The sequence below is a fragment of the Artibeus jamaicensis genome, unplaced genomic scaffold (assembly GCF_021234435.1).
Source record: "Artibeus jamaicensis isolate MK-2021 breed Jamaican fruit bat unplaced genomic scaffold, CSHL_Jam_final contig_463, whole genome shotgun sequence".
Taxonomy (NCBI): Eukaryota; Metazoa; Chordata; class Mammalia; order Chiroptera; family Phyllostomidae; genus Artibeus; species Artibeus jamaicensis.
Window position 1 is genome coordinate 371,842 of NW_026521841.1, and position 27,734 is coordinate 399,575.

General features: G+C 41.0%; 1 protein-coding gene and 1 pseudogene across 2 annotated transcripts; one reads left to right on the forward strand and one right to left on the reverse strand.

The window, feature by feature from the left end:
* Positions 1–5,926: 5,926 nt before the first annotated feature.
* On the reverse strand, positions 5,927–7,520 carry LOC119049363 (60S ribosomal protein L32-like; annotated as a pseudogene).
* Positions 7,521–10,336: 2,816 nt separating this feature from the next.
* NIFK (nucleolar protein interacting with the FHA domain of MKI67) lies at positions 10,337–18,351 on the forward strand. 2 transcript variants are annotated; one of them, XM_037145352.2, is made up of 7 exons: positions 10,337–10,501; positions 11,434–11,577; positions 14,251–14,359; positions 15,406–15,617; positions 17,063–17,128; positions 17,247–17,318; positions 17,783–18,351. In XM_037145352.2, the coding sequence occupies exons 1-7, from the start codon at positions 10,391–10,393 to the stop codon at positions 17,966–17,968; spliced, it is 900 nt and encodes a 299-aa protein (XP_037001247.2). In that variant the 5' UTR covers positions 10,337–10,390; the 3' UTR covers positions 17,969–18,351. The 2 variants fall into 2 exon arrangements, with proteins under 2 accessions (XP_037001247.2, XP_053522525.1); XM_053666550.1 differs by lacking the exon at positions 17,063–17,128.
* Positions 18,352–27,734: the final 9,383 nt, after the last annotated feature.

Below are 27,734 nucleotides of genomic sequence, written 5' to 3' on the forward strand. Positions count from 1 at the left end.
AAACTTATTTGAACAAATAATAAAGGAGAACTTCCCCAATCTGGCAAAGGAAAGAGACTTCCAGGAAATCCAGGAAGCTCAGAGAGTCCCAAAGAAGTTGGACCCAGGAAGGAACACATCAAGGCACATCATAATTACATTAGCCAGGATTAAAATGAAGGAGAGAATCCTAGAAGCAGCAAGAGATAAGGGGACAGCACCTACAAAGGACTTCCAATCAGACTGTCAGTGGATTTCTCAAAAGAGACCTTACAGGCAAGAAGGGGCTGAAAAGAAGTATCCCAAGTCATGAAAACCAAAGACCTACATCCAAGATTGCTCTATCCAGCAAAGCTTTCATTTAGAATGGAAGGGCAGATAAAATGCTTCCCAGATAAGGTCAAGCTAAAGGAGTTCGTCATCACCAAGCCCTTATTATATGAAATGTCAAAGGGATTTATTTAAGAAAAAGAAGATAAAACATATGAACAGTGAAAGGACAGCAAACTCAGAGTTATTAACAACCACACCTAAAACAAAAGCAAACTAAGCAAACAACTAGAACAGGAACAGAACCACAGAAATGGAGATCACATGGAGAGTTAGCAACAGGGGAGTGGGAGGAGGAGGGAAGGGGGAAAGTTACAGAGAATAAGTAGCATAGATGGTGGGGAGAAAATAGACAGTGGGAGGGCAAGAGTAGTGTGGAAAATGTAGAAGGTAAAGAACTTATGACACATGGATATGAACTAAAGGGGGGAATGTGGGTGGGAGGGGGTGTGCAGGGCAGAGGGGAATAAAGGGGGGAAATGGGACAACTATAATAGCATAATTAATAAAATATATTTTTTAACTCTGCAAGTTTATGTCTTTTGCCAAATTTTAGGAGATTTTAGACATTATTTAAGTACTTTTTTAGGCCTGCCTTCTTGCTTCTCTCCTGGGACTTCAATGCCTATAATGTTAGATATTTTCTTATAATCTCACAGCTCCATGAGACTCTGCTCATTTTTTATAATCTGTTTCCCTCTGTTTTCTGAATTGGTAATTTTTATTTTTCTGTTTTCTGGTTCACTGATTCTTACCTTGTTTTCTTCATTCTGCCCAACCACCCTACTTTTCATTTTGGATATTGTATTTTTAATTCTAAAATTTCCATTTGATTTCTCTTATGGTTTTTATTTTATTGCTAAAACTTTCTGTTTCTTTGCTGAGTTTATTTCTTTCATTCATTTCAATTATGTTCATGATTGCTTACTGAAGAATTTTTAGCATGGCTGCTTTAAATCTCTGCCAGATAATTTTTTTGTTATCTTGCTTTTGGCATCTATTGGTTATCTTTGTCACTCAGTTGACATCTTCCCAGTTCTTGGTATGATGAGTAATATTTTATTGAAAACTGAACATTTTAAATTATATTATAAGACTCTGGGTTTTATTTAAACTTTGTATTTTACCAGCTTTTTCTGACACCACCTCAGCAGAGGAAGGGTGATACTGCCTGGTTATTGCCAGATGGGGTAGAAGAGCTGGTTATCCAGTTAGCTTCCATTGATACACAAAGGTAGGGGCTCCTCGTTATTGCTCAATGAAAGTGAGAGTCCAGTGTTTTCATAGAGTGTGGTTTGAATGATCTCAACTGGGCTGAGCAGTAATTCTGTAGTTGATGTTAGCTGAAATGGGCTGAAATAAACTGGACGACTTTGCTGTACTTGGCAGGGCTTGCTTGTGTGACTCAGGGTCAGCTAGTATTAGGCTGCTGTAGGCTGGTCCAGCTAGTGTCCAGCTATGTGCCTTCTCTCTCTTCCTTCTGGGAACAGTAGAAAAGCCCAACAGTGGCTTTTCATGGCAATTATAGAGGCACAAGCAAGTCACTAGAGAGCAATTATAGTGGTCCTTCCTTATCCACAGTGGATATACCAAGATTCCCAGTGGATGCCTAAAACAGCTGATAGTACCAAAACTTATATATATTATGTTTTTTTCTGTACATATGCACTATGAAAAAGTTTAATTTATAAATTATGCACAGTAAGAGAATAACAATGACTAATAAAATAGAACAATTATAATATACTTTAATAAAAGTTATATGAATGCAGTCTCTCTCTATAAAAATACCTTATTTCACTGTACTCACCCTTCTTCCTTTTCTCTTCCTTCTCCTTTCCCTTTTCCTTGCCCTTACCCTTGTTGTTGTTGTTCTTGTTGTTCTTCTTCTTCTTCTCTTCTTCTTCCCCCACTTCCTCCTTCTCTTCCTTCCTCTCCTCCTCCTCCTTCTTCTTTCCCATCATTTTCTTCTTCTCTTTCTCTTCCTTCTCCTCCTCCACTGCTTCCTCTTTCACCTCCTTTTTTTCTCCTCCTCCTTCTTATGATGATGTGACATGATAAAATGCCAAACCTATCCCAGAATCTGTGTGACCATCCCCTACTTGCAGTAAATGTCTTGTTGTCACTCATTTCAAGGATTCTTTCCTGAAGTCTTTCTTAGGCTCAATGCTTTCTGGTTCAACATGTTGCTATCATTTTGAACATGTTTTCTGTTCATGTCTTCCATCCACAAATTTAATGCTTTTTTCATCATAGCTAAGCACTTACCATGCCTCAACTTTTGCTAATTGAGGAATAACAGAAAAACTAGCACAAATTTCTTTTTCCCTCTTCACAATTTCACAGATTTTTTTCTTAGAAACCTTAGCACATAATGTTTTTTTCTTTCCTTATAAGTCAAGAACTTTCACCGTTTCACTTAAAGGAAGCACTTTATGGCTTCTCTTGACATATCCAAGTTGCCAGCATCACTACTATACTTAAGTGGTTATATAATTGCTCAAATAGAAGCTCAGTAAAATTATAAGTCTTAAATTGTGTTTTATAAATGCAGTTTATTTTGAAATGCATCCCCTGAGTCATTGTTTCATTTCCTTCCATTTTCAGACAGTGTAAGGGTTGGATTCTGATTTTTGCTATTTACCAAGTCCCCATAACATGAACAGCAGTAGCAGTTTCACATGAGCAATCTTGTCACTGGTTACATTTGGAACTCAATGTCCATTTCCAGAGACCAGTGGCTGAACTGACTCCAGTGATAGGACTAACATGTTTACCAAATAACTTTTCGTTAAGCCCTCGGATTGCTCTCACTATGCTCAGGTGAAATCCAAGCCCTGTTCCCTAGTGCCTATTGTCCTTCCTGGGCCAGGCCTCTCTGCCTCATGATCCCTGTGTTCCAGGCCTCAGGCCAACCCAGCTCTTCCTGCTCTGCCCACACAGGTCCTCCAGCCTGAAACACTCCCCCTACTCTGAGTCTCACTCTTACTTGCCCCCAGTATTATTTCCTTGGGGAAACTCACTGAGTTCCCATTTGAAGTCATTGCTCCTCTTTCTCATCCCACCTTTCAACTTGCCATTAAAGGCACTTACTTCAAAATACAATCGTACAGTTCTTGATGTGATTATTTGTTGACTGTGCACATTCATCACACAACTCCAGGTTTTCTTTTCTCTGTCTGGTGTTTCTGGAGCAGAGACTGGGGATGCTTAAGGTATTTGGAGGGGCAATTCTTTCCCATTTAATGTATTATTTCAGATTATGCCTTGCTGATAATGCTTAGCAAACAAACTCCAAATCTCAGTGCTCACTACAAACACTGATATCCACTCATGGGTCTGGCTTGGCTGTGCTTAGCCAGATTCAGCTCTGCTCCCTTCTCTCACATCTGGTGCTCATTCAAGGACCCAGGCAGAAGGAGCAATGACTGCCTGAGTACATTCTACTTACGATGAATGGCACAAGAGAATGAGAAGAACAGAGAATTCTGCTTAATACCTCCATCTAGAAATAGCACAGTCTCATATCTTCCCACTTTCATCTGGTCAAAGCAAATCACATGGCCTAAAGTCAGTGGGCAAGGAGCTTGGCTGCACCTACAGGCGAGCACAGCAAAAAAGGAAAAGAAAGATTAAACAGTGGACAAATAATTGGATGAAAACACTGGACTGTCCCACCTAGTACATGATGTTCAGTATCTACAACAGGTGGGTTCTATATATTGATTGTACCACCAAGTCAGCACAGAAACCCCAAATGCCCCCAACATTTCGAAATACTCCTAAGGGGGCTAAATCACCCCTTCCCCACCCCACTGAGAAACCTTCTCAATGCCTGGCAGACACTCAGTAAATATGTGGTTCATGAATTAACTTTGCCAGATTGCCCTCCAGTATAGATGTAACAATTTATGCACTGTTTAAGGTGTAAATGTCTTTTAAAATAACTTTTAAATTTCTTGCCTGTGGATATGTTTTAATTGATCTGAGAGAGAGAGAGAAAGAGAAGGATCAAATTGAGAGAGGAACATTGATCAATTGCCTCCTGTACACACCTCAGCCAGGACTGAACCCGTGACTTAGTCGTGTGCCCTGACAGGGGAACCTCACTTAATTTTTCAATGCATGTTTGAGTTACTTTTTTAATGTATATTGAAATTTGGGAAGGGAATGGTTGTGGACCGCTCTGCCTGGTTTCAGGAATTATAACCCTACCCCCTCTTCCCCCCGTGGCTAAGGATGAGTGAGTGACCTCTGGAATGGGAGCCACAGGAGACAAAGATTGTCTCTGGTAGCAAAGGCTGCCTCAGTTTCCTCCCTGCCCCCAAAGTTCCATCAGAAGTTGAAGGGTAAGTCTCCTCACAGTGGGGAGCAACCTAAGCAGGACTCGACCACTTGGGAAACCTTCATGGAAGGACTGAAGGGGGTGGGTAGGGGCTGCAACAGAGAGCAATGGACTCTCGCCCCCCAGCTTTGTCAAAGCCCGAGTCCCCATGTTCTCTGGGAGAAGCACTTCCTGGCTCTAATCCTCTTAAGCCTGAATACCTGATGGGGAGGGGTGCAGCTCTGCACCTTGCCAGAGTGTGTCCAGGTGGGCAAAATCTGGCTACACAAAGACTTGCTGATAAACCTGCAAAATCTGCTCTAAGAGTGCTTTCATTCATATGATAAAGGTCTGAGAGGAAATAAGTGTTTCCCAAAGTTTCTACAGCCCCCTTTCCTGACAGACACTGACTCAGACTAAGCCCTCAGATTTCTTTGAAATGTTATCTACTATTTGATCCTTGCTGCCCTGTATTCCTGTGTATTACAACCCAATAAAAGCCCCTAGAAGAGGGGTCTCAACACCTTTTTCCTCTGAGAAACTGGCTACTGCTCAAGGCCTGTTTCCTCAGAGAAACTGGCCACCTCTCCTCCGAAAGCAGATTACATCATGTCATGTTTACTTTCATCTGTGGTGGACAGGGGGACTTGTGGGAAAAGTAACCCCCACAGGGAATTCTCTATGATTTTTGCACATTTTCCTATTAAACATTTTACCTTTCCCTATTTTTAAAAAAGATTTTATTTATTTACTTTTTGAGAAAGGGGAAGAGAGAGAGAAAGAGGGGGAGAGAAACATCCATATGAGAAAGAAACATTAATTAGTTACTTGTCACTCTGACCAGGGACACAAATTGCAGCCCAGGCATGTGCCCTGACCAGGAATTGAACTGACAAACCCTTTGCTTTGTGGGATGATGCCAAACTAACTGAGCCACACCAGTCAAGGCCCTTTTATCTTTCTCTTATTCATTTCTAATAACTTTTGTCATTAAAAAAAATAACATTTTCTCATTTTTATAAATTTTAAAACACAGACATTGATTTGAAACACAGACATTGTTAATGTAATTTTATTTGTCAAATGGACATACCATGTTTATTAACCCAGTCAGTCCCTTGTCAATAAGCTATTTTGGTTGGTTTCAATTCTTTCTATTGAAATAGCATTGTGATGGAAGTCTTTGTAAGCCTTTATCAGGCTTTAAGATTATTTCTTTTGATGAGCTCTGGGGGTTTTTTTAGCAGAATTTTATGGTTTTATTAACACAAATACAGTCTGTACACAAGCTGTCTATTCATTTTCTCCACCTCGCAGACTGGCATTGGGACTGGTGACCCTAAGGGCCAGCTGGATGCACTGTTCACGATGGCTTTTCAGCTCTTCGAGGAGGAGATATTGTGAGAAGTCTCAGCACAGTAACATTTGTTACACATTAGCAGCACTTCAAGCTCCTTGACATTGCAGACCAGGAACTTCTAAAAGCCACTGGACAGCATGAACTTTGTTTTCTTGTTGCTTCCGTGATCAGTGTTGGGCATCAAGATCTGGCCCTTGAATCTTCAACACACCCTATTGTCTATGCCTCTGGGTTTCCACCAGTTCTGCTTAATTTTGACATATTGGGCTGACTGGTACTAGATGAACTTCCTAGTCTTCTCTTTGATGATCTTGGGTTTCATGAGGGGTCTGAGGGAAACCACTGTACCCAGTAGGAGATGGTTGCCACCTCTCTAAGCAGCACCCAGGAAGAGAATGTTAGGTTCTTATCTTAAAGTTCTTGACATATTCCACCAAATCACTCTCCAGAGAGATTAAACTAATTTCCACACCCTTGTCCACCAGCTTGGCTGCACTCTTCCCAGTGCGAATATTAGCATTGCAGACATTCTGGGCTGATACAAGGATGAAATTATACCTCTTTTAGTAACACAGAAGATTATACAATGGATGGTGCACTTCTGCAAGTTCTCTTGAAGGGCAAAAAGGGGTGGAAACAAAAGACTAGTTGGGAGGTGTGGCCTGCAGTCTGAGAACAGGGGTTAGAAAGTCAGAGTAAAGAAAGAGAAAAAGCAATGAGCCTTAGGCTGCATCTCATTTGTACCTGCAGAATTTTAATTATAGAGATGATAGAGTGACAACATGGAAAGGCCAATGTCATTAAAAGAAGAGTTTATTACTTACATTTCTCAGGAGAATGGGGCACACCGTGCCATGCAGGGTCACATGGGAAAAGCACCAGGTTTGGTCAGGAAGCAGAAGCAGGAGTGAGAGGAAGGCAAGGCAGAGACTTTATTGGGGTTTCAATAGGGTCAAAGATAAAAATTTTCCCATGATCATGTAGCCACCAATGTTTAGTTTGTCAGAGGATATTTATTGAGGATGCACTGTTGAGGCTAGTGACAGAGATGAGTTTCTCCCCCCTTCTTTCCAAGAAATTATCCGTTTCAGGTCCATCCTCAGAAGCCCTGTGCCTGAGCAGATCTAAGCAGGCAAACTGCAATAGCTCGACCGCCTATCAGGGGTGGCACGTTTGGATGACTCCACAGGAACCAGGCAGAGTGGTAGGAAGGGAGGAGAACAGAGGAGGGGAAAGGTGGGCAAGGCTAAGTAGGCACCTTGGCCCCTTCCAATGCCCACCTTGTGTCCCTTCTTCTGCCAGCCCTCAGGTTCACCCTACAGAGTACTCTCCTCCTAAGGCCCAGCTCCTGAACATTCAACATACCCACTCTCACTTGCTGCCCACCCAGTTCTACTGCTCACCCTACCTCATATCCCAGCCACCAGTCCTCACCGTGTTAGGCTCACCCAGCAGGTGCACCAGCCTATAGGTGATGATGGTGGTAGCATGGAATGACGTGCTATTGTTCTGTCCCAACAGAGGCATGGGAGGTCAGTGGAGAAAAGGGAAGGAAAACATATGCAGTGAGCACACTCAACAGTCCACTCAGGGGAGTGTGGAAGTGCCTGGAGGTATTTTGGTTATTTCAATGACTGGCGGTTAAGAGCTGGGGGACAGGGTACCAAACTAGTATGTGTGGGACAGTCCAGCTGAGTAAAAAACTGTCCCACCCAAGGTGTGGGTAGTCTCTCACCTCTAAATGTCAAAACATAAAGAAGGAAGGGAAGGAGGGAAGCAGAGAAGGAAGGAAAGAATGACAGAAGGAAAAAGGAGGAAAAGGGAAGTGAGGACAAACACACATGGCACTAGCTGGGCATGAGGAAGACCAGCAGTTATTCTGAACATTAGTCATATTGCTGCTGCCCCTAAAGAGTGCAACCTTACCCAAACTCTTTTTTATAGATGTGAAACCTGAGGCCCAGTGAGGAGGAGGATTTCCAGTAGGCAAATGGCCAGGGTTTTACAGATTTCTTGGACACGCTGACCAGGATACCTGTGACCACCTGCTAAGTTCCCAGAGTTATCCTCAAGCCAAGGGCAGCAGAGGCACAGAGGAATGAGGTCAGAGCATGCATCACTGGAAGTCATTGTCAACTAAGAGTTGCCATAGCTCATAGGGTAAAAAAAAAAAAAAAAAAGCAGATTCAGTCTGGACTGCACTGAGGATCTGGGGTTAGACTCTGTCTGTTCCCATTAACAGCTGCCTTCTATTGTCTGATGAAGGACCAAGGAAAGGGTGCCTGGAATTCTTCGTGAACATCTGGGAGTTCTTCCAGCACCTGGACATAGCATGCCAAGACAGGTACATGACAGCATTTTCCTCAAAAAACCATTTCAGACTACAGCAATCATGGAAACCATATTGGTTTCCTAGGGCTGCCATTACAAGTGGCATTACTAACCCTGCAAAAGACCAAAACAGAAGTGGAGTGCAAGGGAGAAGGTGGAGCGAAAAGAGATGATGTCAACTGTGGCGTCCTGAGAGTTTCTCACCTAAGATAGGTTTGAGCTGAGGGAGAGGAGATATTTGATATCAGATTTAAACACCTGGAAAATGCTTCTATTTGCTAACACCTGAACAACTCTCCCCAAGATTTTATCCAGGGGGCCTTCCTCATGCCCAGGTGACTGGCTAGTGCCACATGTGTTTGTCCTTACTTCCCTTTTCCTCCTTTTTCCTTCTTTCATTCTTTCCTTCCTTCTCTGCTTCCCTCCTTCCCTTCCTTCTTTGTGTTTTGACATGTAGAGGTGGGAGAGGAGACCACCCACACCTTGGGTGGGACATTTCTTCACTCAGTGGTCCCACACATACTAGTTTGGTACCCCATTTAGAAAGAGCCTATACAAAGGAGGAGTCCTAAGAAAGAAAAAAATTGCTCTCTGCTTGCTCTCTCCTGACAATTCAACCTGTTCATGAAAACACAGTTGTAAGAAAACACTTAAGAGAAAGAGCTGACCCAGCTACAGAGTTATAGATGGCTAGCCCTGAGGAGTGAGGGTTGAATTGAGCTGAAAGAGACTGGGGAAGGAGACAAAAGCAGGCATGGGAGGCAAGTGCCTCCCAGAGGAAGCAAGCTGGCCCTCATCTGTATAATCTCTCCCATGCCACTCTACCCGACAGACTCGTCTCCACTCATCCCACTCGTACACCTGGGCATCAGCCAAACTTGGCCTTCACTTGTTCCAGAACACTTGTTGCTGTTATCCCCCAGACCAGCTCTGCTTAAACTATTCCTGTAGCCTCCATTTCCCTGCTTCCTCTGCAATCCACTCTTCCACCCTTACTACAGTGATATCCATTACTAGTTTATCCCTTACTAAAGGGATAAACATTCCCAGCCTTGCTTAAAACCCTCACATTCCCTTTCATTTACAAGAAACCTCAAGTTTTAAACCTTGACATGAAGAGCCCTGAAGCTCCAGCCTGGCCCTGACTTCTCTGCCCTCACTCAATTGAGCTCCAGCCACACTGGACGGTTACTTCTCTCCAGCCCTTCGGATGCTACATGTGCTGTACTCCTGCCTATATGCACGTGGGCTTCCAGGTCTTCATGTTCTGCTCCTTGCAGCCTTCAGGTTTCAGCTCAAATTGCACTTCCTCCGTGAGGCCCTCCTGAGTCATCCAGTGTGCTTCTTTCCCACGGGGCTCTGCAGTACCAATCCCACCTTCAAACGTCATTTACCCAGCCCTTCTCCCAGTCTGGAAGTTTACTAAAGGGAAGCAGCACACGAACACACAGGGCTCACAAAACAAGTGAGTGAAAAAAAGAAAGAGAATTAAAGAACGGTTAGCAAGACTTCAAGATCACAGATGTTATTTTGAATTTATTTTTATTTTGGAGTTTTTTAAATATTTTATTTATTTATCTTTAAAGGAGAAGGGATGGAGAGAGGGAGAGAATATCAATGTATAGTTGCCTCTGGTGGGTCCCCGCTGGGAACTGGCCCACAACCCAGGCATATGCCCTGACTGGGAATCAAACTGCGATCCTCTGGTTTGCAGGCCAGCGCTCAATCCACTGAGCTACCCCAGCCAGGGCAAGTTTGTATTTTTTAAACGCCCTCCTACCCTGCTCCAAATTGGCTGACCACAAAGTATGTGCGAACAAGTTACCAAGGCCACTTTAGACAAATGGCAAGTATGAGAGCGAGGCCAAGAGGCCCTCCAGCAGGAGGCGCTTGAGCTCGCTTTGCTTCGCCCCGCCCCGCTCAGCCCTGCCAGGACTCTGCCACGCCCCCACTCCCCTTGCCCCGCCTCTGCGCCAGCGCCAAAGCCGCCTCCACTTCCGCTTTAAAGAAGCTACGGGCTCGTAGTTTCCGGTATTAGCTCGTGGAACTGTTCAGCTGGGACGCTTATGGGCATGGCGGTTTTTGCAGGCCCAGCCAAGCCGCTCCTGTCCCTGAACCCGCAGGAGGAGGCCAGGTTTCACCAGGAGGTGGCTCAGGTTCGCCGGCGCGCAGCTAAGGTGAGCGGCGTCCGTGGACTGCTGGAGGAGGTGGCTGGCGGGGTCTGAGGAGTCTTCTGTGCGGTTCCTTCTCCGTGCGCTCCTCGGCCTCCTCACACCCGTGCTACCTCCAGGGTCTCCCAGGGAGGCCAGCAACTTTACGAACTTGGGGCCGAGGTTCTCGGAGATTAGGAGGTTTAAGCTAACCGGGAAATGATGGGTTTTGCCGGGTTAAGGGTCCTGTGATGGGTTAGGGTCCTCCTGTGGAGCTCAAGGACAGGACGGAAGAGGAGAAAAGGACAGCCGAATGCCCGGACAGGCTTTCTCCTACCGCAGATTAACTCTAGACTAAAGCTGTCAAGTTTCCGCCTTGCCCCCGAATTCTGGAGGTTTGTTTGCCCGGTTAATGATGTGGGGGTTCTTAAAAGACCTTATTTGTCGAGTTTATTTGCTGGATAGGGCCCCTGACATCCAAATTATATTTCCTTTGGTTTGTAACATGAAATACACGTTTGGAAAACTTAGAAAGTTCTTGTTAAGGCAAGTGCGTGATGATTTAGATGGTGAAATGTTTGTCGGCATTGTGAAGGTTAACAGTTGTCTGGGAGTTGTTGGATTGGGTGGATGCGAATAAACGGTCTCCATGCAAAAATGAAGGGTATGTTTATGTGGAGTTCTCTGCCCAGGTAATGTAAAATAATATGTTTGCTTAGCTATTGCGTCAACATATGGATTGAGCACTCACATGGTGCTGGCGCTGAGAAGACAATCTGCTTAACCATTTTCTTGGTGGGAGACATTAAACAATCCTTTAGTTACAACTAATCCTTTGGTAAGTGGAAATATGGGGTAGGTTCTTCATCTCTTGTTTTGGATTAAGCTAGGATTTTGGAAGTTTTGTTGCAATGTGATTTTTTTTAATTAAAGTATTTTCCTGATTTTTATGTCTTCAGCAACAGAAGCAAGAAAAAGAAAAACTTACTCCTGGAGTAATTTATGTGGGCCACCTACCTCCAGCACTTTATGAAACCCAGATCCGAGCATATTTCTCCCAGTTTGGCACTGTTACAAGATTCAGATTGTCCAGAAGTAAAAAAGTAAGATTTTTGTATTGAAGTAGGTTATTTTATTTTATGAAAGTATGTCATCCTTCACAGTTTGAGAGCATGTTCACATGTTATTGCTTATCACACTTCACACCAGAAAAGGGGGACATGGGTGAGGTTTAGAACCTGAAACAACCACAAAAACAAAATCAGTATTAATGTAAATACTGATTTTGCTATTAAATAAAGTTGTTACCCCAGATCCTCAAATTAAATTGACGGTTTTGGTAAAGGAACCATATTTGTCCTGTGGCTACCAAGTCATCTTACATGAACTTAAGTTTCAGGAACAGGTTCTTACCTCTTGTATTAATTAGCCTCTGGTGTATGAATCCCTATAATAGCAAAGTATTTATAGTGAGTTAAGAATTGGGACACTGGAGCCAGGCTGCCTATGTTCAAGGCCTGACCTTTATGAATTACTAGGTGTATGACCTTAGGCAAATTATATACTCTTTCCATGCTTTAGTTTTCTGATTTGTAAAATATTAATAAAACAGCATCAACTTCCTAGGAGTATCTTTCCAAAGATTAAATGAGGTAATGAATGTAAGGTTCTTAGAACAATGCCTGATACACACAGTAAACACTGTGTATGTGTGTTATTGTTATATTATCCTACCTTGTAATTACAAAGGTTTATATGGTTTGTTTCAGTAATAGAGGAATGGCTCACTTTTTTTCTTACCATACACATACACTTTTATTGGTTGTAATCATAGAAACCTCTCTTTGTTGGAATCTCTGTTTTTCTTGATACAGTTTTCCCACAATTTTTCATCAGAGTTAAATTTTACATTTGATTGAGTATTTGAGGAGGTTAGGTATGTATGCATCCATCATCCACCCATTGTCCTAAAATTGCAGATACTTAGTTTTTTCAAAGCAGCATCTCAACATTAAAGGAGATTTTTTAAAGACTTCATTTATTTATATTTAGAGAAGTTGGGAAGGGAGGAGAAAGGGAGGGAGAGAAACATAGATCCATCACCTCTCATACATGCCCCAATCTGGAACCAAAACTGAAATGCAGGCATGTGCCCTGACCGGGAATCAAGTGATTTGATTTGTGGGATGACACCCAACTAGCTGAGCCACACAGGTCAGGGCAAAAGAGGATTTTAAATGAAAAATAACCTGATATCTCATCCTAACCAAAATAATACATTTTCAGTGTATACCTCCCCTTTTTTTCACTTGCCTATTTGTAATGGTTGCTTCAAACATCCTGATGTCTACTTAGAGAATGATTTAGTGACTTTTTAGGTTTCCACCATTTCCTTTTATCAGTTGTTGGCTTGATCTCACGTTAGATCTTCATTCTTTCCAGAACAGATTTTAGATATACTTGAGGTCCCTTTTGTACCCTTTCCCAGTCCTCTGTACTTCCCTTCCTCCCATGCCCAGGAAATTATTGTTCATGAACTCAGTGTTTTTAATTGCTGTATGTGTTTTTACAGTCTTTACTACATGTATCAGTATAGGTTGTATAGTATTATTCTATTATTCTTCAACTTAATTTATTCAACACTCTGTTTTGAGCTTTAACTGTAGTACATTCATTGGCATTACTGTGATCATACTCAAGTTAATCTACCTTCCGGTTGAACATTAGGTTTGTACAATATTTCACTCTTACAGGTGAAACTGTTGGGGACATTCTTTGCTCAGGTATAGGCAACTTTCTCTAGAGTAGTATGTTTCAGACTTTTGACCCTATCGTAAGAAATAAGTTTTATACCAGAAATCATCACACATACACATGTATGTAAACATAACTGAAATAAAAGTCATACGAGACACTACTTTTCAGTTGTTTCAAATACCTTTTTGGCCCTGGCTGGTGTAGTTCATTGGATTGAGCATGGGCCTATGAACCAAAGGGTTGCGTATTCAATTCCCAGTCAGGGCATATGCCTGGGTTGTAGGCCAGGTCCCCAGTGGGTGTACTTGAGAGGCAACCACACATTGATGTTTCTCTCCCTTTCTTTCTTCTTCCTTCTCCTTTCTCTAAAAATAAATAAAATTTAAAAAATAAATAAAAATGCCTTTTTGACCTACTAAATTGATTTTGTTGAGTGTCATGTGTTTATTAGCTATTCGAATTATGTTTTCTGTGAATTGCCTAAAGTATCTTGCCTTATTGCCTTTTGCTAAAACTTTTCTGCATTTTGTGAGATACTTCGTAAAGGTTTTTTTAATATACTGTAATCATTGTTTCCCCCAGCTTTGTTTTTTAAATTTCTCAATTCTACAGAGAAGTAGAAGGAATAATAATAATACAGTGAACATCCCTACCTTCTTCTGAGTTCACCCATTATAACATCCTGACATATTAGCTTCGTGTCTCCATAGCTATAAAAATGTATACACTTTTTTGTTTTACTGAACCTTTTGAAGAGAGTAGCAGTCATAATACTTTAAATACTTCACCATAAATCTACTAGAAATCAGGTCATTCTTCAGAACCTCAGTATAATAGTCTAGCATGTATTCCATTTTCAGATATTCTCTAGTATGTGAGTTGAAGTTGGAATTAAAGGTGCCATAATGTTATTCACTAATAAGACTAGTGTGCATTATTTAAATTAAGCACAATTTAGGAGTTTATTGATGCATTAGAGTTTAATTGTTAGAGTTTTGTGTTGGATTTTTTCATTGCAGACTGGAAATAGCAAAGGCTATGCCTTTGTGGAGTTTGAATCTGAAGATGTTGCCAAGATAGTTGCTGAAACGATGAACAATTACCTTTTTGGTGAAAGACTTTTAAAGTGTAAGTGCTCTTATTTTACCTTAGGGTTGCCTGGTGCCTACTGCTGATGGGTTACTGTGGTGTGAGGGACAGATTTCTTAGCTACTTGGATATCTCACTTGATTTCTGGTATTAAGTGCATTTTTCAGACAGGTTCTGTGTAGAATTTTAAATGTTCCAGGGTAAGAGCTGTTTTTATCTTGAGGTGGAATTAAGACAAAAAACTTTAGGGGTCTATAGGAAGAGCAACTAACCACCTTAATGGGATGTGGAAGGCTTCCCTGAGAAAGTATCCTTTATATGGAAATCTGAAGATATAGGAGAGAGCCGGATTTGGGGGAAGAGCATAAAGATTGAGGTCCTGGCCAAGGGGACAGCAAATGGCAGAACTGGAAGTGACCAACAGTATTTGCCTGAGAGGAGGTAAGGAGAATAGCAAGACATGGGGAGAAAGAGACAGAAGAGATAAGAGGAGGTTGGGTCATTTGAAGTCTTTATAAATCTGAAAGTTTGGCATGTATATCCTGAGGACAGTGGAAAACCATATGGGTTCTAGATGGGATAACATTAAAGGTAAGGAATTACATTTCAGAGCCAGTCGTGAGTGACATTGGCTGAAGCTCTTTGCAATAGAAGCTTTAAGGAGTAGAGAAATGACAACACCATATTAGAAAATCATCCTATAGAAAGTAGAGCTGACTTTACATTCCAGAGCACACCTCTGTGGTTCCCAGTGCCCTTTAGAGGTAGAGTTAAGTTTTTAAGCTAAGTTTCAGAGCTCATGTTGGAGTGTGACATCCCAGGTACTTAAGTCTCGCACATCTGATCGAGTAGCTGATGAGGCTGCCCAAGTAGCATCTCTTTATCTCAGTTCCTATTGCTATGACAGAGAATTCTAGTAGCCTTATTAAAGTCGTGAGTTCATGCTCACATTAAAAACATGGCTCTTGCCAGGAGAAAATGCGCTGAGTAAATGAACTAAAAGGTGTCAGGGGACTACATGTGCAGGGTCAATACTGTGCTGTACCTCCCCTACTTGGTTGAAAACTTTACTTTTTTACTGACAGGTCATTTTATGCCACCTGAGAAAGTACATGAGGAACTTTTCCGAGAGTGGCATATTCCATTTAAGAAGCCATCATACCCAGCAGTGAAAAGGTATAATCAGAATCGGACACTTCTTCAAAAGCTGCGGATGGAGGAGCGATTTAAAAAGAAAGAAAAATTACTCAGGAAGAAATTAGCTAAGAAAGGAATTGATTATAACTTTCCTTCATTGGTAAATATTCCTTCATGAAATATGTTTTGTGGTTTTTCTTGAGGGTGGGCTTTGTATCTTACTAGTTGAACCGTGTTTATGGTTTCATGTATAAAGTATCTAGCTCTGTGCTTACCACATACTAGGGTTTGACTAAATTTTTTAAACATTGCATTGTTTATTGTTATTGTTAGAAGTATGTCAGAGCAGATCCAGTTACAGAAGAGGAAATTCCGGAAAGGGATTAGCTGATTTGCAAATTTTCATACTTTTAAATTGAAGTTAAACCACTAACCAAAATCACAGTGCTTGTAGATTGCTATTAAAAGCGTCATTACCAGAATTAAATGATGTTTGGTATTATATATTATCAGTAACAACAAGACTATAAATTGACTATCCTTTTTATACCATTCTAATTAAAATTTTGTTTCATGTTGTTTTAAATTTAAAATATTCTTAAAATATATATCAGCCCTGGCTGGTGTAGCTCAGTGGATTGAGCGCGGGCCTGCGAACCACACCATCGCAGTTCGATTCCCAGTCAGGGCACATGCCTGGGTTGCAGGCCAGTTCCCTGCAGGCCAGTTCCCAGCAGGGGACGCACAAAAGGCAACCATACATTGACGTTTCTCTCCGTCTCTCCTTTCCCCCTTCCCCTCTAAAGATAAATAAATAAAATCTTTAAAAATCTTAAAAAAAATATATATATATATATATATATATGATTTTACCAGTAAGTATCATCTCTGAATTAAATGAGCCCGAGTTGAACTATAGCAAACCTACTTAATGAAAGTAAGTTTGTACAGATTTTCATACAGCTTATATATCCTTGCTTCTTATATATTCTGTCCTCCCTCTTTGAGACTAAAGAGAGCTTTGTGCCTTTTACTAGAAAACAAAAATGCAGGTCATCAGGGTGTGGCTAGTATAGGTGAAGATCATATTTCTTGTCTTGACTAAATCTCAAGGATACTTTGGATCTTTCATACACCCTTTCTTGGTTAATTTGTTGTAAGAGGCTGCATCTATTCCTAGGTAACTAACTAGTAGAAGACTGAGTTATCTTCTTTTGACTCAATTCTAGGTTGTTAAGTCTTTGCCTAAATCCCAAATATAGTCTTTACCAGAATGTGTTTAAAAAGCATGGTGTCGCAGTCTGTGGGCCTGGTACTTTCATGAACTGTTTAGGAGGTGGGCCACTGAAGCGGAATTCTACAGGCCAGCTCCAGGCTTCAGCCCCACTTCAAGTTCTATAGCTTCTGCCCATTCCTCAGGCCCCTTTGCTAGTTTTTGCTTTTTATTTAAGTTCATTCACTGTATTTGCAGATACTGCTTTTTTAAGTTGAAATGCTCTGTCTCTTAGGAAGGATCTGCTAATAATATGTGTAAGGATGTAATGCTAAGTTAAAAATGTAAATATGTGTTACTGCCAGTTTATAACTTCTGTATGTTTACTTAAGATTTTACATAAAAAGGGAAAAAGCAATACTCCAAACACTGATCTTTGGAAATCCACAAATAGCCAGGTAAAATTTTTCTTTATATTGCATGCCGGGTATTAGAGAAAGAGGAATGGGAAAATATATTCTACTACTATAACTGATAAATATGCAAATTGATGAAGTTTCTTAAAATTTATCGAAGGTTTTACCTAGGAAGAAGGAAAAAAAGATTTCAGTCACACCTAATACTCTTGAGAAGACTGCGAGCAGCCAGGTAAAATTGCCCTCAATATTTTGGGAAAAACAATTTCTGCTACTGTCATTTTGTTAAAATTTCAGATTTAATTTTATGACTATAGCAGATACAGTGAGCTTATTAGCCAAAGTTATTATTGTGAATTTATTATTGCAGTTTTTACCTTTTAAGCAAAGTGACTGATTAGGAAGGAGAAAGGCCACTGTTTTTATAAGTGTAAGATCAGAGTTTTCTACCGTATACCCTATTATAGAGTATGTTATATTACAACTAATTATGAATTTTCATACTGAGTTCAATAAGCACCTAAGCTCTTAATTATGTGCAAATACATCACTAAAAGATGGAAATAGGCCAGAAGTAGTAACACAGGACAACTTGTAAAAATAGAGGGGAGATGTTTTTGGCGGGGGGAGATGGTAAAGTCATTCCTCATATCTTCCCATATTTATGTATTACAATTTTTTATTTGTTGAATCCAGGACCCTACACCAGTTTGTACACCAACATTTTTGGAGAGACGAAAATCTGAAGTGGCTGAAATGAATGACAATGAAGATAATGAAATAATTTTTAAACAACCCTTATCTGGCATAAAAGAAGAAACACAAGAAACTAAAACACCTACACATTCAAGGAAAAAAATACAAAGAAAAAACAATCAGTGATTCTGAATATATCATATATACTTTTGGAAAATGTGATTTTATTTTGAGGACTGAATATCTTTTGTTTTGTTTCTGTATTTAAATAGATAAAGTAGAGTGCAGCTTTTGACAAGATTAGAAGAAACACTGTTGGTTCATGTCCATAAGGAAAGGAATCAGTAATTGTGGCTTGCCTGCCCTAGCTGAAATTTAGGAGTACACACCATCTTACCTTAGGCAAGCTCACAGTGCCTGTGTCCCAGTCTCATAGTTTTTGTTTGCAGATTTCATCGCTGTCTCTAGTGACTCTCCCTGGATAAAAGGGTCACCATTAACTGCAAGTTTAAGTACTAAACTGCAGTGTTTGTTGTTGACGCCAAATAAATAAAACCTTGCTTAATTGACTACATGGTTTTCTGTGTTAGGCTGTGCACATTTAACCTATAAGGATACTTTAGACTTCAATATGAGATAGTTGACATTAGAAATTAAATTATGGAGAATGAGAAAGCAGTTCATCTATTAACAGATTCGTTTATGTATATTTGCTCATTTACTGATGCTAAATTAGTTTTTGGTATACTAGCATGGGTTACTGACTACCATTTTGTATCAGTATCATCAATGTGAAGTTCTATTTGTGGTTCAAATCAGCAAATGAACTTTATCTTTTACAATTTATTTGTATGCAAGTGGCACATGGGTGTCTTGAAGTACAGTGGGTTTTTACCTCAAATATTTTTAAGTTTCTGATGGCCTCAAAATGTACTTTTGAATTAGTTAATCCAGATTCATAAAAAACCTGCAGTCAAAACATTTTTTTATCCAGTATTTGTTAAATCTTTAATATGATAGTGACTAAGTTGGCTGTGTTTGTGCTATAAGAGTTTAGTTCTGACAGAGACCATATACAGTACTCATTGCTAAGTGGGGCTGGATACAGTACAGATGGCAGTGACGTGGTTTTAGTGTGACATACGTTGTGTGCCACGTGTATTATGGTGCTGTGAAGTTTATGTGCTTTTATTACTAGTGCATATCATATCAAAAGAACAGAAAATGAACTTAAGTGCACAGTGGACTGGATTATTTTCTGAATTCCAGTGGCAAAGCATTGTGTCTGTTTTGTAGTGATACTTTAGCTGTGCTTAAAGAATATTGTTGATTTTACCAGAGTAAGCACTCATCACAATATCCCCAATTTACAAAAACAGCAACAGTCAGAGAATTAAGTATTTTAAATGGGTATCTCAGCACTGTTTTTTTGATATAAAAAATTACCACAAGGCTGTAACTAAACTTTGTAAGTGGCTTGTTAGCCAAGCAAGGAAAGCCCTTTACCAATGACATGGTACTTAAACAATGTTTGATTGTACCCACTGTAGAAATAGGTCCAGACAAAAAACTTTTAAAGATGGCCTTTAAGCAAGAAAGTTACCTGAAGAGTTAAAGCAACACAGTAGTCAATTTAAAGACAAGAAAAATGACTTCCGATCAAGATGGCATAAGGCAGATGTGGCTGGCTGGCCTCTTTGCACAAGCACATCAGAGTTAAAATACAGAACAACCGCTCAAAACTCAGAAATCAAGTTGAATGGAAATCTGATAATTATGGAATTAAACCACATCTATCCAGCTGGTAGGAGGGGTGCAGATAGAACAGGTCAGTCCCACACATGTGTAAATGGATAGAAGTTCAGGAGGGGTATCTGAAGCAAGGAATCCCAGTTCCATACCAGGCCACCCAGCCCAGGATTCCAGTGCCAGAAAGGTAAGTCCCCACAGCTTAGGGCAGCAAAAACCAGTGAGGACTGAGTCAGTGGAAGAAACCTCTGGAGCCCCAAGCAGTTCCTCTTAAAGGATCCACACATGGGCTACTAAGACATTCCTTCCCACTAAGCTCTGGGGCTGGGGTAGTAGTTTGAGTCACCAGTTCCATATAGGGACACACTGAAAGGTCTGGCATCAAGGTGAGCAGAGGCCGTTCTTTGTTTTTTAAACCCCACACAGCCAGCAAGCTGGTGCCATATCTAAAACTCCATCAACCTGGATAACACTATTTGACTTGCCTTTGACATGTCCAGAGACTGTATCACTCAACTTACAGGCCTACCCCTGCTTTTCCACATGAAAGGTTGGTCTTGGCTCCTGCTTCACAACTTTCTAAATTCCATCAAATGAGCAAGACCTGGCCTTAGTGGGTCCGGGCCCAGCACTAGCAACAATCAGCCTAGATTCAGAGCTTGGCTTTCCCTGGGAATCTCCAAGCCCAGCACAAGTATTGAACTCAGATTGCTTTATAGGTCAGGCAGGGTGGCCCCAGCAAAACATAAGAAGCAATGGACCTTGGCCTGCACCACCTAAGTACTCCAGGACCAGCATACTGAACGTACAGCTACAGACTCCATCAGAACACCACCACCCTGCCCCTGCACAGCTGATACTCCATGGAGGGTTGAGGTTGCTGGTCAGTGGTCACAGCCAATCATTGCAGTTGACTGGCCTGGGTAAATCCCTCCCATTGACCTGCCAACAGCAACCAAGGCTCAACCACAAGAGAAGGATGTAGTCAGCCCACACAGAGGGCAAAACTTGAGTACCCAACTCCCTAGGTGATAGGGAGGCTATGCCACTGAACCCTATGGGACACTTACTATATAATAGGCCACACTACCAAGACACGGAGTCATAGCAGCTCTACCTAGTACATAGAAACAAACACAAGAAGAAGGCTGCCAAAATGAGCATGGCCCAAATGAAAGAACAGATCAAATCTCCAGTATAGGGAAAATGAAGTAAGTCGAGCTCCCTCACCTAGTTGTCTGGGCAACGAAGAGAAGCAGCATTTCCATACTCTTGAGAATGGGCCCACATACACAGAATCATGCTATTATATATCTTGGCATCCTGCCAGTTTGTGTGCATTTAGTATATAAGGGAGCTGGCACTCCCTGCAGTGTGATGTGGTGGGACACATAGTGCAACAGGACAGAGTCTGCACTTTGCAATACAGTGAAGTTATATATTTTTTAATTTATTTATTTAATTGTTCAAGTACAGTTTTCTATCTTACTCCCATCCCAGCCCACTCCCCCGCCCCAGTGCTCCCCACCTCCCTCCCATTTCCACCCCATTTAGTTTTTGTCCATGTGTCCTTTATACTAGTTCCTGTAAACCCTGCCCCTTTTCCCCTGAAACTCCCTCCCCTCTCCCCTCTGGTCATTGTCAGCCTGTTCTGTATTTCAGTGTCTTTGGTTATATTTTGCTTGCTTGTTTATTTTGTTGTTTAACATCCTGTTAAAGGCGAGATCATATGGTATTTGTCTTTCACTGTCTGGCTTATTTCACTCAGCATAATGCTTTCAAATTCCATCCATGTTGTTGCAAAGGGTAGTAGCTCCTTCTTTCTTTCTGCTGCATAGAATTCCATTGTGTAAATGTACCATAGTTTTGAGATCCATTCATTTACTGATGGGCACCTAGGTTGCTATCAACACTTGGCTATTGTAAATTGTGCTGCTATTACATTGGGGTGCATAGGTTCTTTGAAAGTGATGCTTTAGGGTTCTTAGGATATAATCCTAGCAGTGGAATTGCTGGGTCAAAAGGCAGGTCAATTTTTATTTTTCTGAGAAAAATTCCATACTGTTTTCCATAATGGTTGTCCCAGTCTGCAATCCCACCAACAGTGAGCTAAGGACCCCTTTTCCCCATAACCTCTCCAACATTTGTTGTTTGTTGCTTTTTTTGATAGCCATCCTGACCAGTGTAAAGTGGTATCTCATTGTGGTTTTAATTTGCATCTCTCTGATGGCTAGCGATATTGAGCATCTCTTCATGTGTCTTTGGATCTTCTGTATGTCCTCCTTGGAGAAGTGTCTGTTCAAGTTCTTCACCCACTTTTTAATTAGGTTGCTTGTCTTCTTAGGGTGGAGTCTTGTAAGTTCTTTGTATGTTTTGGAGATTAAACCCTTGTCTGAGGTATCATTGGCAAATATGTTTTCCCATATGGTTGGTTCCCTTTTCATTTTAATACTGTTTTCTTTAGTGATGCAGAAGCTTTTTAATTTGATGAGATCCCATTTGTTTATTCTTTTCTTTATGTCCCTTGCTCTAGGGGACATATCAGTAAAAATGTTGCTGCTTGAAATATCTGAGATTTTACTGCCTATGTTCTTTTGTAGGACTTTAATGGTTTCACGGCTTATATTTAAGTCCTTTATCCACCTTGAATTTACTTTGGTCTATGGTGTAAGTTGGTGCTCAAGTTTCATTTTTTTTGCACATAGCTGTCCAGTTCCCCAACACCATGTGTTCAAGAGGCTATTTTTACTCCATTTTATGTTGCCGCCCCCTTTGTTGAATATTAATTGACCATAGAGACTTGGATTTATTTCTGGGCTCTCTGTTCTGTTCCATTGGTCTATGTGCCTGTTTTTATGCCAGTACCAGGCTGTTTTGATTACAGTGGCCTTGTAATACACTTTGGTATCAGGTATTGTGATCCTTCCTACTTTGCTCTTCTTTCTCAAAATTGCAGCTGCTATTTGGGGTCTTTTATGGTTTCATATAAATTTTTGAAGTGTTTGTTCTATGTCTGTGAAATATGTCATTGGTACTTTAATAGATATTGCACTGAATCTGTATATTGCTTTGGGTAGTATGGACATTCTGATGATGTTAATTCTTCCAATCCATGAACACGGTATATGTTTCCAATTGTCTGTGTCTTCTTTGATTTCTTTCTTCATGTTGTGTACTTTTCTGTATACAGGTTTTTTACATCCTTGGTTAGGTTCATTCCTAGGTATTTTATTTTTCTTTTTGCTATATCAAATGGGATTTTTTTCTTGATTTCTGCTTCTGCTGTTTCATTGTTGGTATACAAAAATGCCTTTGATTTCTGAATATGGACTTTGTATTCCACTATTTTTGCCAAACTCATTTATTACGTTGAGCAGTTTTGGGGTAGAGTCTATAGGATTTTCCATGTACACTATCATGTAATCTGCAAACAGTGACAGTTTTGTTTCCTCCTTTCTGATTTGGATGCCATTTATTTATTTATTTATTTATTTTTTTGTCTGATTGCTGTGGCTAAAATTTCCAATACTATATTGAATAGAAGTGATGAAAGTGGACAACCTTGTCTTGTTCCTGATCTTAGTGGAAAAGATTTTAGTTTTTGCCCATTGAATATAATGTTGGCTGTAGGTCTGTCATATATGGCCTTTGTTAGATTGAGGAATGCTCCCTCTATTCACACTTTGCTTAGTGCTTTTATTATAAATGGGTGCTGTACCTTATGAAATGCTTTTTCCACATCTATTGATATGATCATGTGATTTTTGTCTTTGCTTTTGTTTATGTGATATATTACATTTACTGATTTGTGAATATTAAACCATCCTTTGCATCTCTGGGATGAATCCCACTTGTTCATGGTATATGACCTTTTTAATGTATTGTTGTATGTGGCTTGCCAATATTTTGTTGAGGATTTTAGTGTCTATGTTCATCAGCAATATTGGCCTGAGTTTTTTTTCTTTGTTGTATCTTTATCTAGTTTTGGGATTAGCATGATGCTGGCTTCATAAAAAGAGTTTGGGAATCTTCCGTCATTTTGGATTTTTTGAAATAGTCTGTAAAGAATAGGAGTTAGCTCTTCCTTAAACGCTTTGAAGAATTCTCCTAAGAAACCATCTGGTCCAGGGCTTTTGTGTGTCAGGAGTGCTTTGATTACTGCTTCAATTTCATCTGCTGTTATTGGTCTTTTCAGGCTTTCTGCTTCTTCATCGAGTTTTGGAAGATTATATTTTCCTAGGAATTTGTCCATTTCACCTAGGTTTTCAAATTCCTTGGCATAAAGTTCTTCATAGTAATTTCTTACAATTCTTTGTATTTCTGTGGTGTCAGTTGTAATCTCTCCTTTTTTATTTCTGATTGTGTTTATTTGGATCCTCTCTCTTTTATGCCTGATGAGCCTGCTTAAAGGCTTGTTGATTTCGTTTATCTTTTCAAAAGAAAAGCTCCTGGATGCACTGATCCTTAGAATTGTGATTTTAGTTTCTATGTCATTTAATTCTGCTCTGATCTTGGTTATTTCCTTCCTTCTACTTGTTCTGGGCTGTCTTTGTTGTTGTTCCTCGAATTCTTGTAGTTGCAGGACTAGATTGTTTATTTGAAATGTTTCTATCTTCTTTAAATAGGCCTGTATTGAAATGAGCTTTCCTCTCAAGACTGCCTTTGCTGTGTTCCATAAGTTTTGGGTTGTTGTGAGTTCATTTTCATTTGTTGTGCAGAAATTTTTTTTATTTCTTCCCTAATTTCATTCTTGACCCATTCCTTGTTTAATAGCATGCTGTTCAATCTCCATGATTTTGAGGGTTTTGGGTTTTTTCCTTTGGGGTTGGTTTTCAGTTTCAGTCTCTTGTGATTGGAGAAAATGCTTAGGATGATTTCAATTTTCTTAAATTTGTTGAGACTTGTTTTGTGTCCTATCATGTGTTCTATCTTTGAAACTGTTCCATGTGCATTTGAAAAGAATGAGTATTTAGCTTCTTTGGGATGAAGGGCTCTATGTATATATAATCAGTTAAGTCCATTTCATCTAGGGCGTTGTTGAATGCCACAATATCTTTGTTGATACTTTGTTTGGAAGATCTGTCCATTTTTGACAGTGGGGTGTTAAAATCCCCTATTATAATTGTGTTGCTGTCAATTTGTTTCTTTCAGTCCTCTAAGATTTTTTAAATGTATTTGGGTGCTCCTATGTTGGGTGCATATATATTTACAATGCTTATGTCTTCTTGGTGGATTTTTCCCTTGAGTATTATGAAGTGATTTTCTGGGTCTCTCTTTATGGCCCTCTTTTTGATGTTTATTTTTTTCTGATATGAGTATTGCTACCCTGGCTTTTTTTTCCTGTCTGTTTGCTTGGGAAATTTGTTTCTAGCCTTTCACTTTTAGTCTGTGATGGTCTTTTGTCCTGAGGTGGGTCTCTTGTAGGCAGCATATGTGTGGGTCATACTTTCTTATCCATTCAGCTATTCTATGTCTTTTGTTTGAAGCATTTAATCCATTTACATATAAAGTTATTATTGATAGGTACTTATTCATTGCCTTTTTTGTACCTATGTTCCTCTCTGTCTCTCTCTTTTCCTTCCTTTCCTTAAAGCAATCCTTTTAGCATCTCTTGCAAAGCTGGTTTGGTGGAGGTGTAGTGTTTTAGACTTCTTTAGTCTTGGAAGCTCTTTATTTGGCCTTCCATCTTGATTGAAAGCCTTGCTGGGTATAATAGCCTTAGTTGCAGGCCTCTGGTTCTCATTACTTGGAATATTTCTTGCCATTCTCTTCTCGCTTGGAGTATTTGTATTGAGAAGTCAGCAGCTAACCATATTGGGGCTCCCTTGTGTGTTACTGCAATACAGTGAAGTTCTGAGAGCTCCTAGAGGAAGTGGAAGCCTTGGAGGCTGAGGGAGACAAGACTGAGCTTCACAATACAATAAAGTTAGGAAAGCTCTGAAACAGAAGCTTTAGAGGCTAGAATCTGCAACCTGGAGGAAGACCTCCAAACAGCAGAGCCTTCCTTGTCAATCCCCCTCCCCAGCCGTGGTCAATGATTTGGAAGAAGAAGAGGGGAATTGCTGATTCTATACCCTCTTTCCTTCCCATCCCAGCATAAACTTGGAACAAAGTTGCCAAGGCTGACTGGGCCAGAGGACTATGGCCCACGTCAGGTGCTCCAACAATGGCAGTGGCTGGAGTTACAGAAGCGGAGGCAGTGGCAGGGTGGACTAGGAAATGCATTAGCAGTTGGGAGGGATGGTGTCTCAAGCTCCTTCTGTCTCACAGTTAAAGACTGAGCCTGTATGGTTGCGAGCTGACCAACATTTCTTGTGGCCTAAGAATAAGGAGGTGAAGAAAAGTTCCAGGGGTGTGATCCATGGGGGCCATCCTGTGTGTCTGGAAGACTGTAAGGCTGTGCCAACCTCCTAAGAAGAAGGAGAAAATATCCTTTGGAAATTTGAATAGGGGGATGGCCAAAGAACCCATCTACAGGGGATGAGTGGGCCAGAAAAAAGTGAAAGCCAAGTTGCTTTCCCTGGGTATTTTGTGACTGGGCCTCCCATGAGTATACTGTTTATTTGTTTCCTATTCCTGAGTATATCCTTGGTATTGATGTGCTCCAAAGATTGTGGCTGCAAATCAGTGTGAAAGAGCTCCAGATATTTTGGGGCCTGCTAGTGTACTGGAAAATGTTCACGCCCCACCTCACTCAAGATGTTTGCCCCTTGTACCCTTTGGTAAAAAAGGGAGCAATCCAGGACTGGATTTCAACCTTGTAGTGAGTGTTCCAAGAAGCAAAGCACATCATTAAATGTGCTCTGGCTTTGCATGCCCTGGATCCTGCTAGACCTTGTGCACTAGATGTGCATGTGACACAAGAAGAATTTAGGTGGGGTCTGCAGCAGTGATCAGAACAGCTACTTCAACCCTGGGGATTCTGGTCCCAACAGTAGGAGGAAGCAGAGTTATGGCACTCCCCAATTGAAAAGCAACTGGCTGCAGTGTATGCTGCCCTGTTGGCTACAGAGGTTATAATAGGAACTGCCCCCAAAACAGTAAGGACCACTTACTCCATTGCAGGGTGGGTCCAAGACTAGATGGCCAAGCCTCATAGTAGAATGGCCCAGACATCCATGTTGGCCAAGTCGGGGTGGAGTGGGGGGCTTATCTGCAGCAAAGGAGTACTCTGTTCACTAGCCCCCTATGGGCTGAGTTGCAGAAAGTGTTGTTGGGCTGTGTTACCTATGTAAATGAAAAATTTACTGCTCCTGCCCTTATAAAAGAAATAGAAGCTAGCCCCTTTTGTGAAAGGCAGGCACCTATTCCCCCAGATGCATGGTACACTGATGGATCCTGTGGGGTCAGCCTGCCATGTGAACTGCTGTGTCAATTCAACCAGAGACATGATCTGGTTTGACACTGGAGTAGGCCAAAGTAGCCAGTGGACAGAACTGTAAGCTGTGTGGCTCGTGGCTGCCAATGAAGCACTGCCCCTATTTGGACAAATAGTTGGGCAATATACTGAGGACTGACATTATGGATCTCTACGTGGCATGCAAATAAGTGAATGGTTATGCATAGACCACTATGGGGGCAGGCCTTGTGGCAAGACCTATGGGAATTAGGCCATCAGAAACAAATCACTGTATATCATGTGACTGGGCATGCACTCCTTCCTTCCCCTGGGAATGAGGCTGACACATGTGTTGGGGGGCTATTATCTTGTTACCCTTTGGGGACAAAGAATGGAGAGAAACTTACAAATAGTGCCCTGGGTGATTGGGACATGGCCCCCTATCTTAAAGGTGACGTACCCTGGGCCCCCAGACCACAAAATGCTTCTTTGTGGCAACTTTGTGATTTTCCTATGGCCCATTATGAGTTCTCCACTGTTGTTACAATTGAATGCTGAGACCCCAGTTGAGGCATAAAAGGTCTGGTGGTTCACACCCAGGAAGGCCCCCTCTGCCAGCCGCCATCTTATCAACTGACCAGAAATTTACTTCTATACTGCCTGAGGATCATGATTCACCATTGTTAGTTCTAATAACTGTTTTGTCTTTTCTCCCCTAGTGTGCAAAGGAATGCCTTAGTGGACTGGGTTTATACCTATGCCTTAGTGACTAACCAATCAGCATGCTAGGTCTGCACTGAATCCCCTCTGAGCACATATGCTGGCCTCCCATTATGCATCTCTCCAGCTTCTGTCTCAAATTGG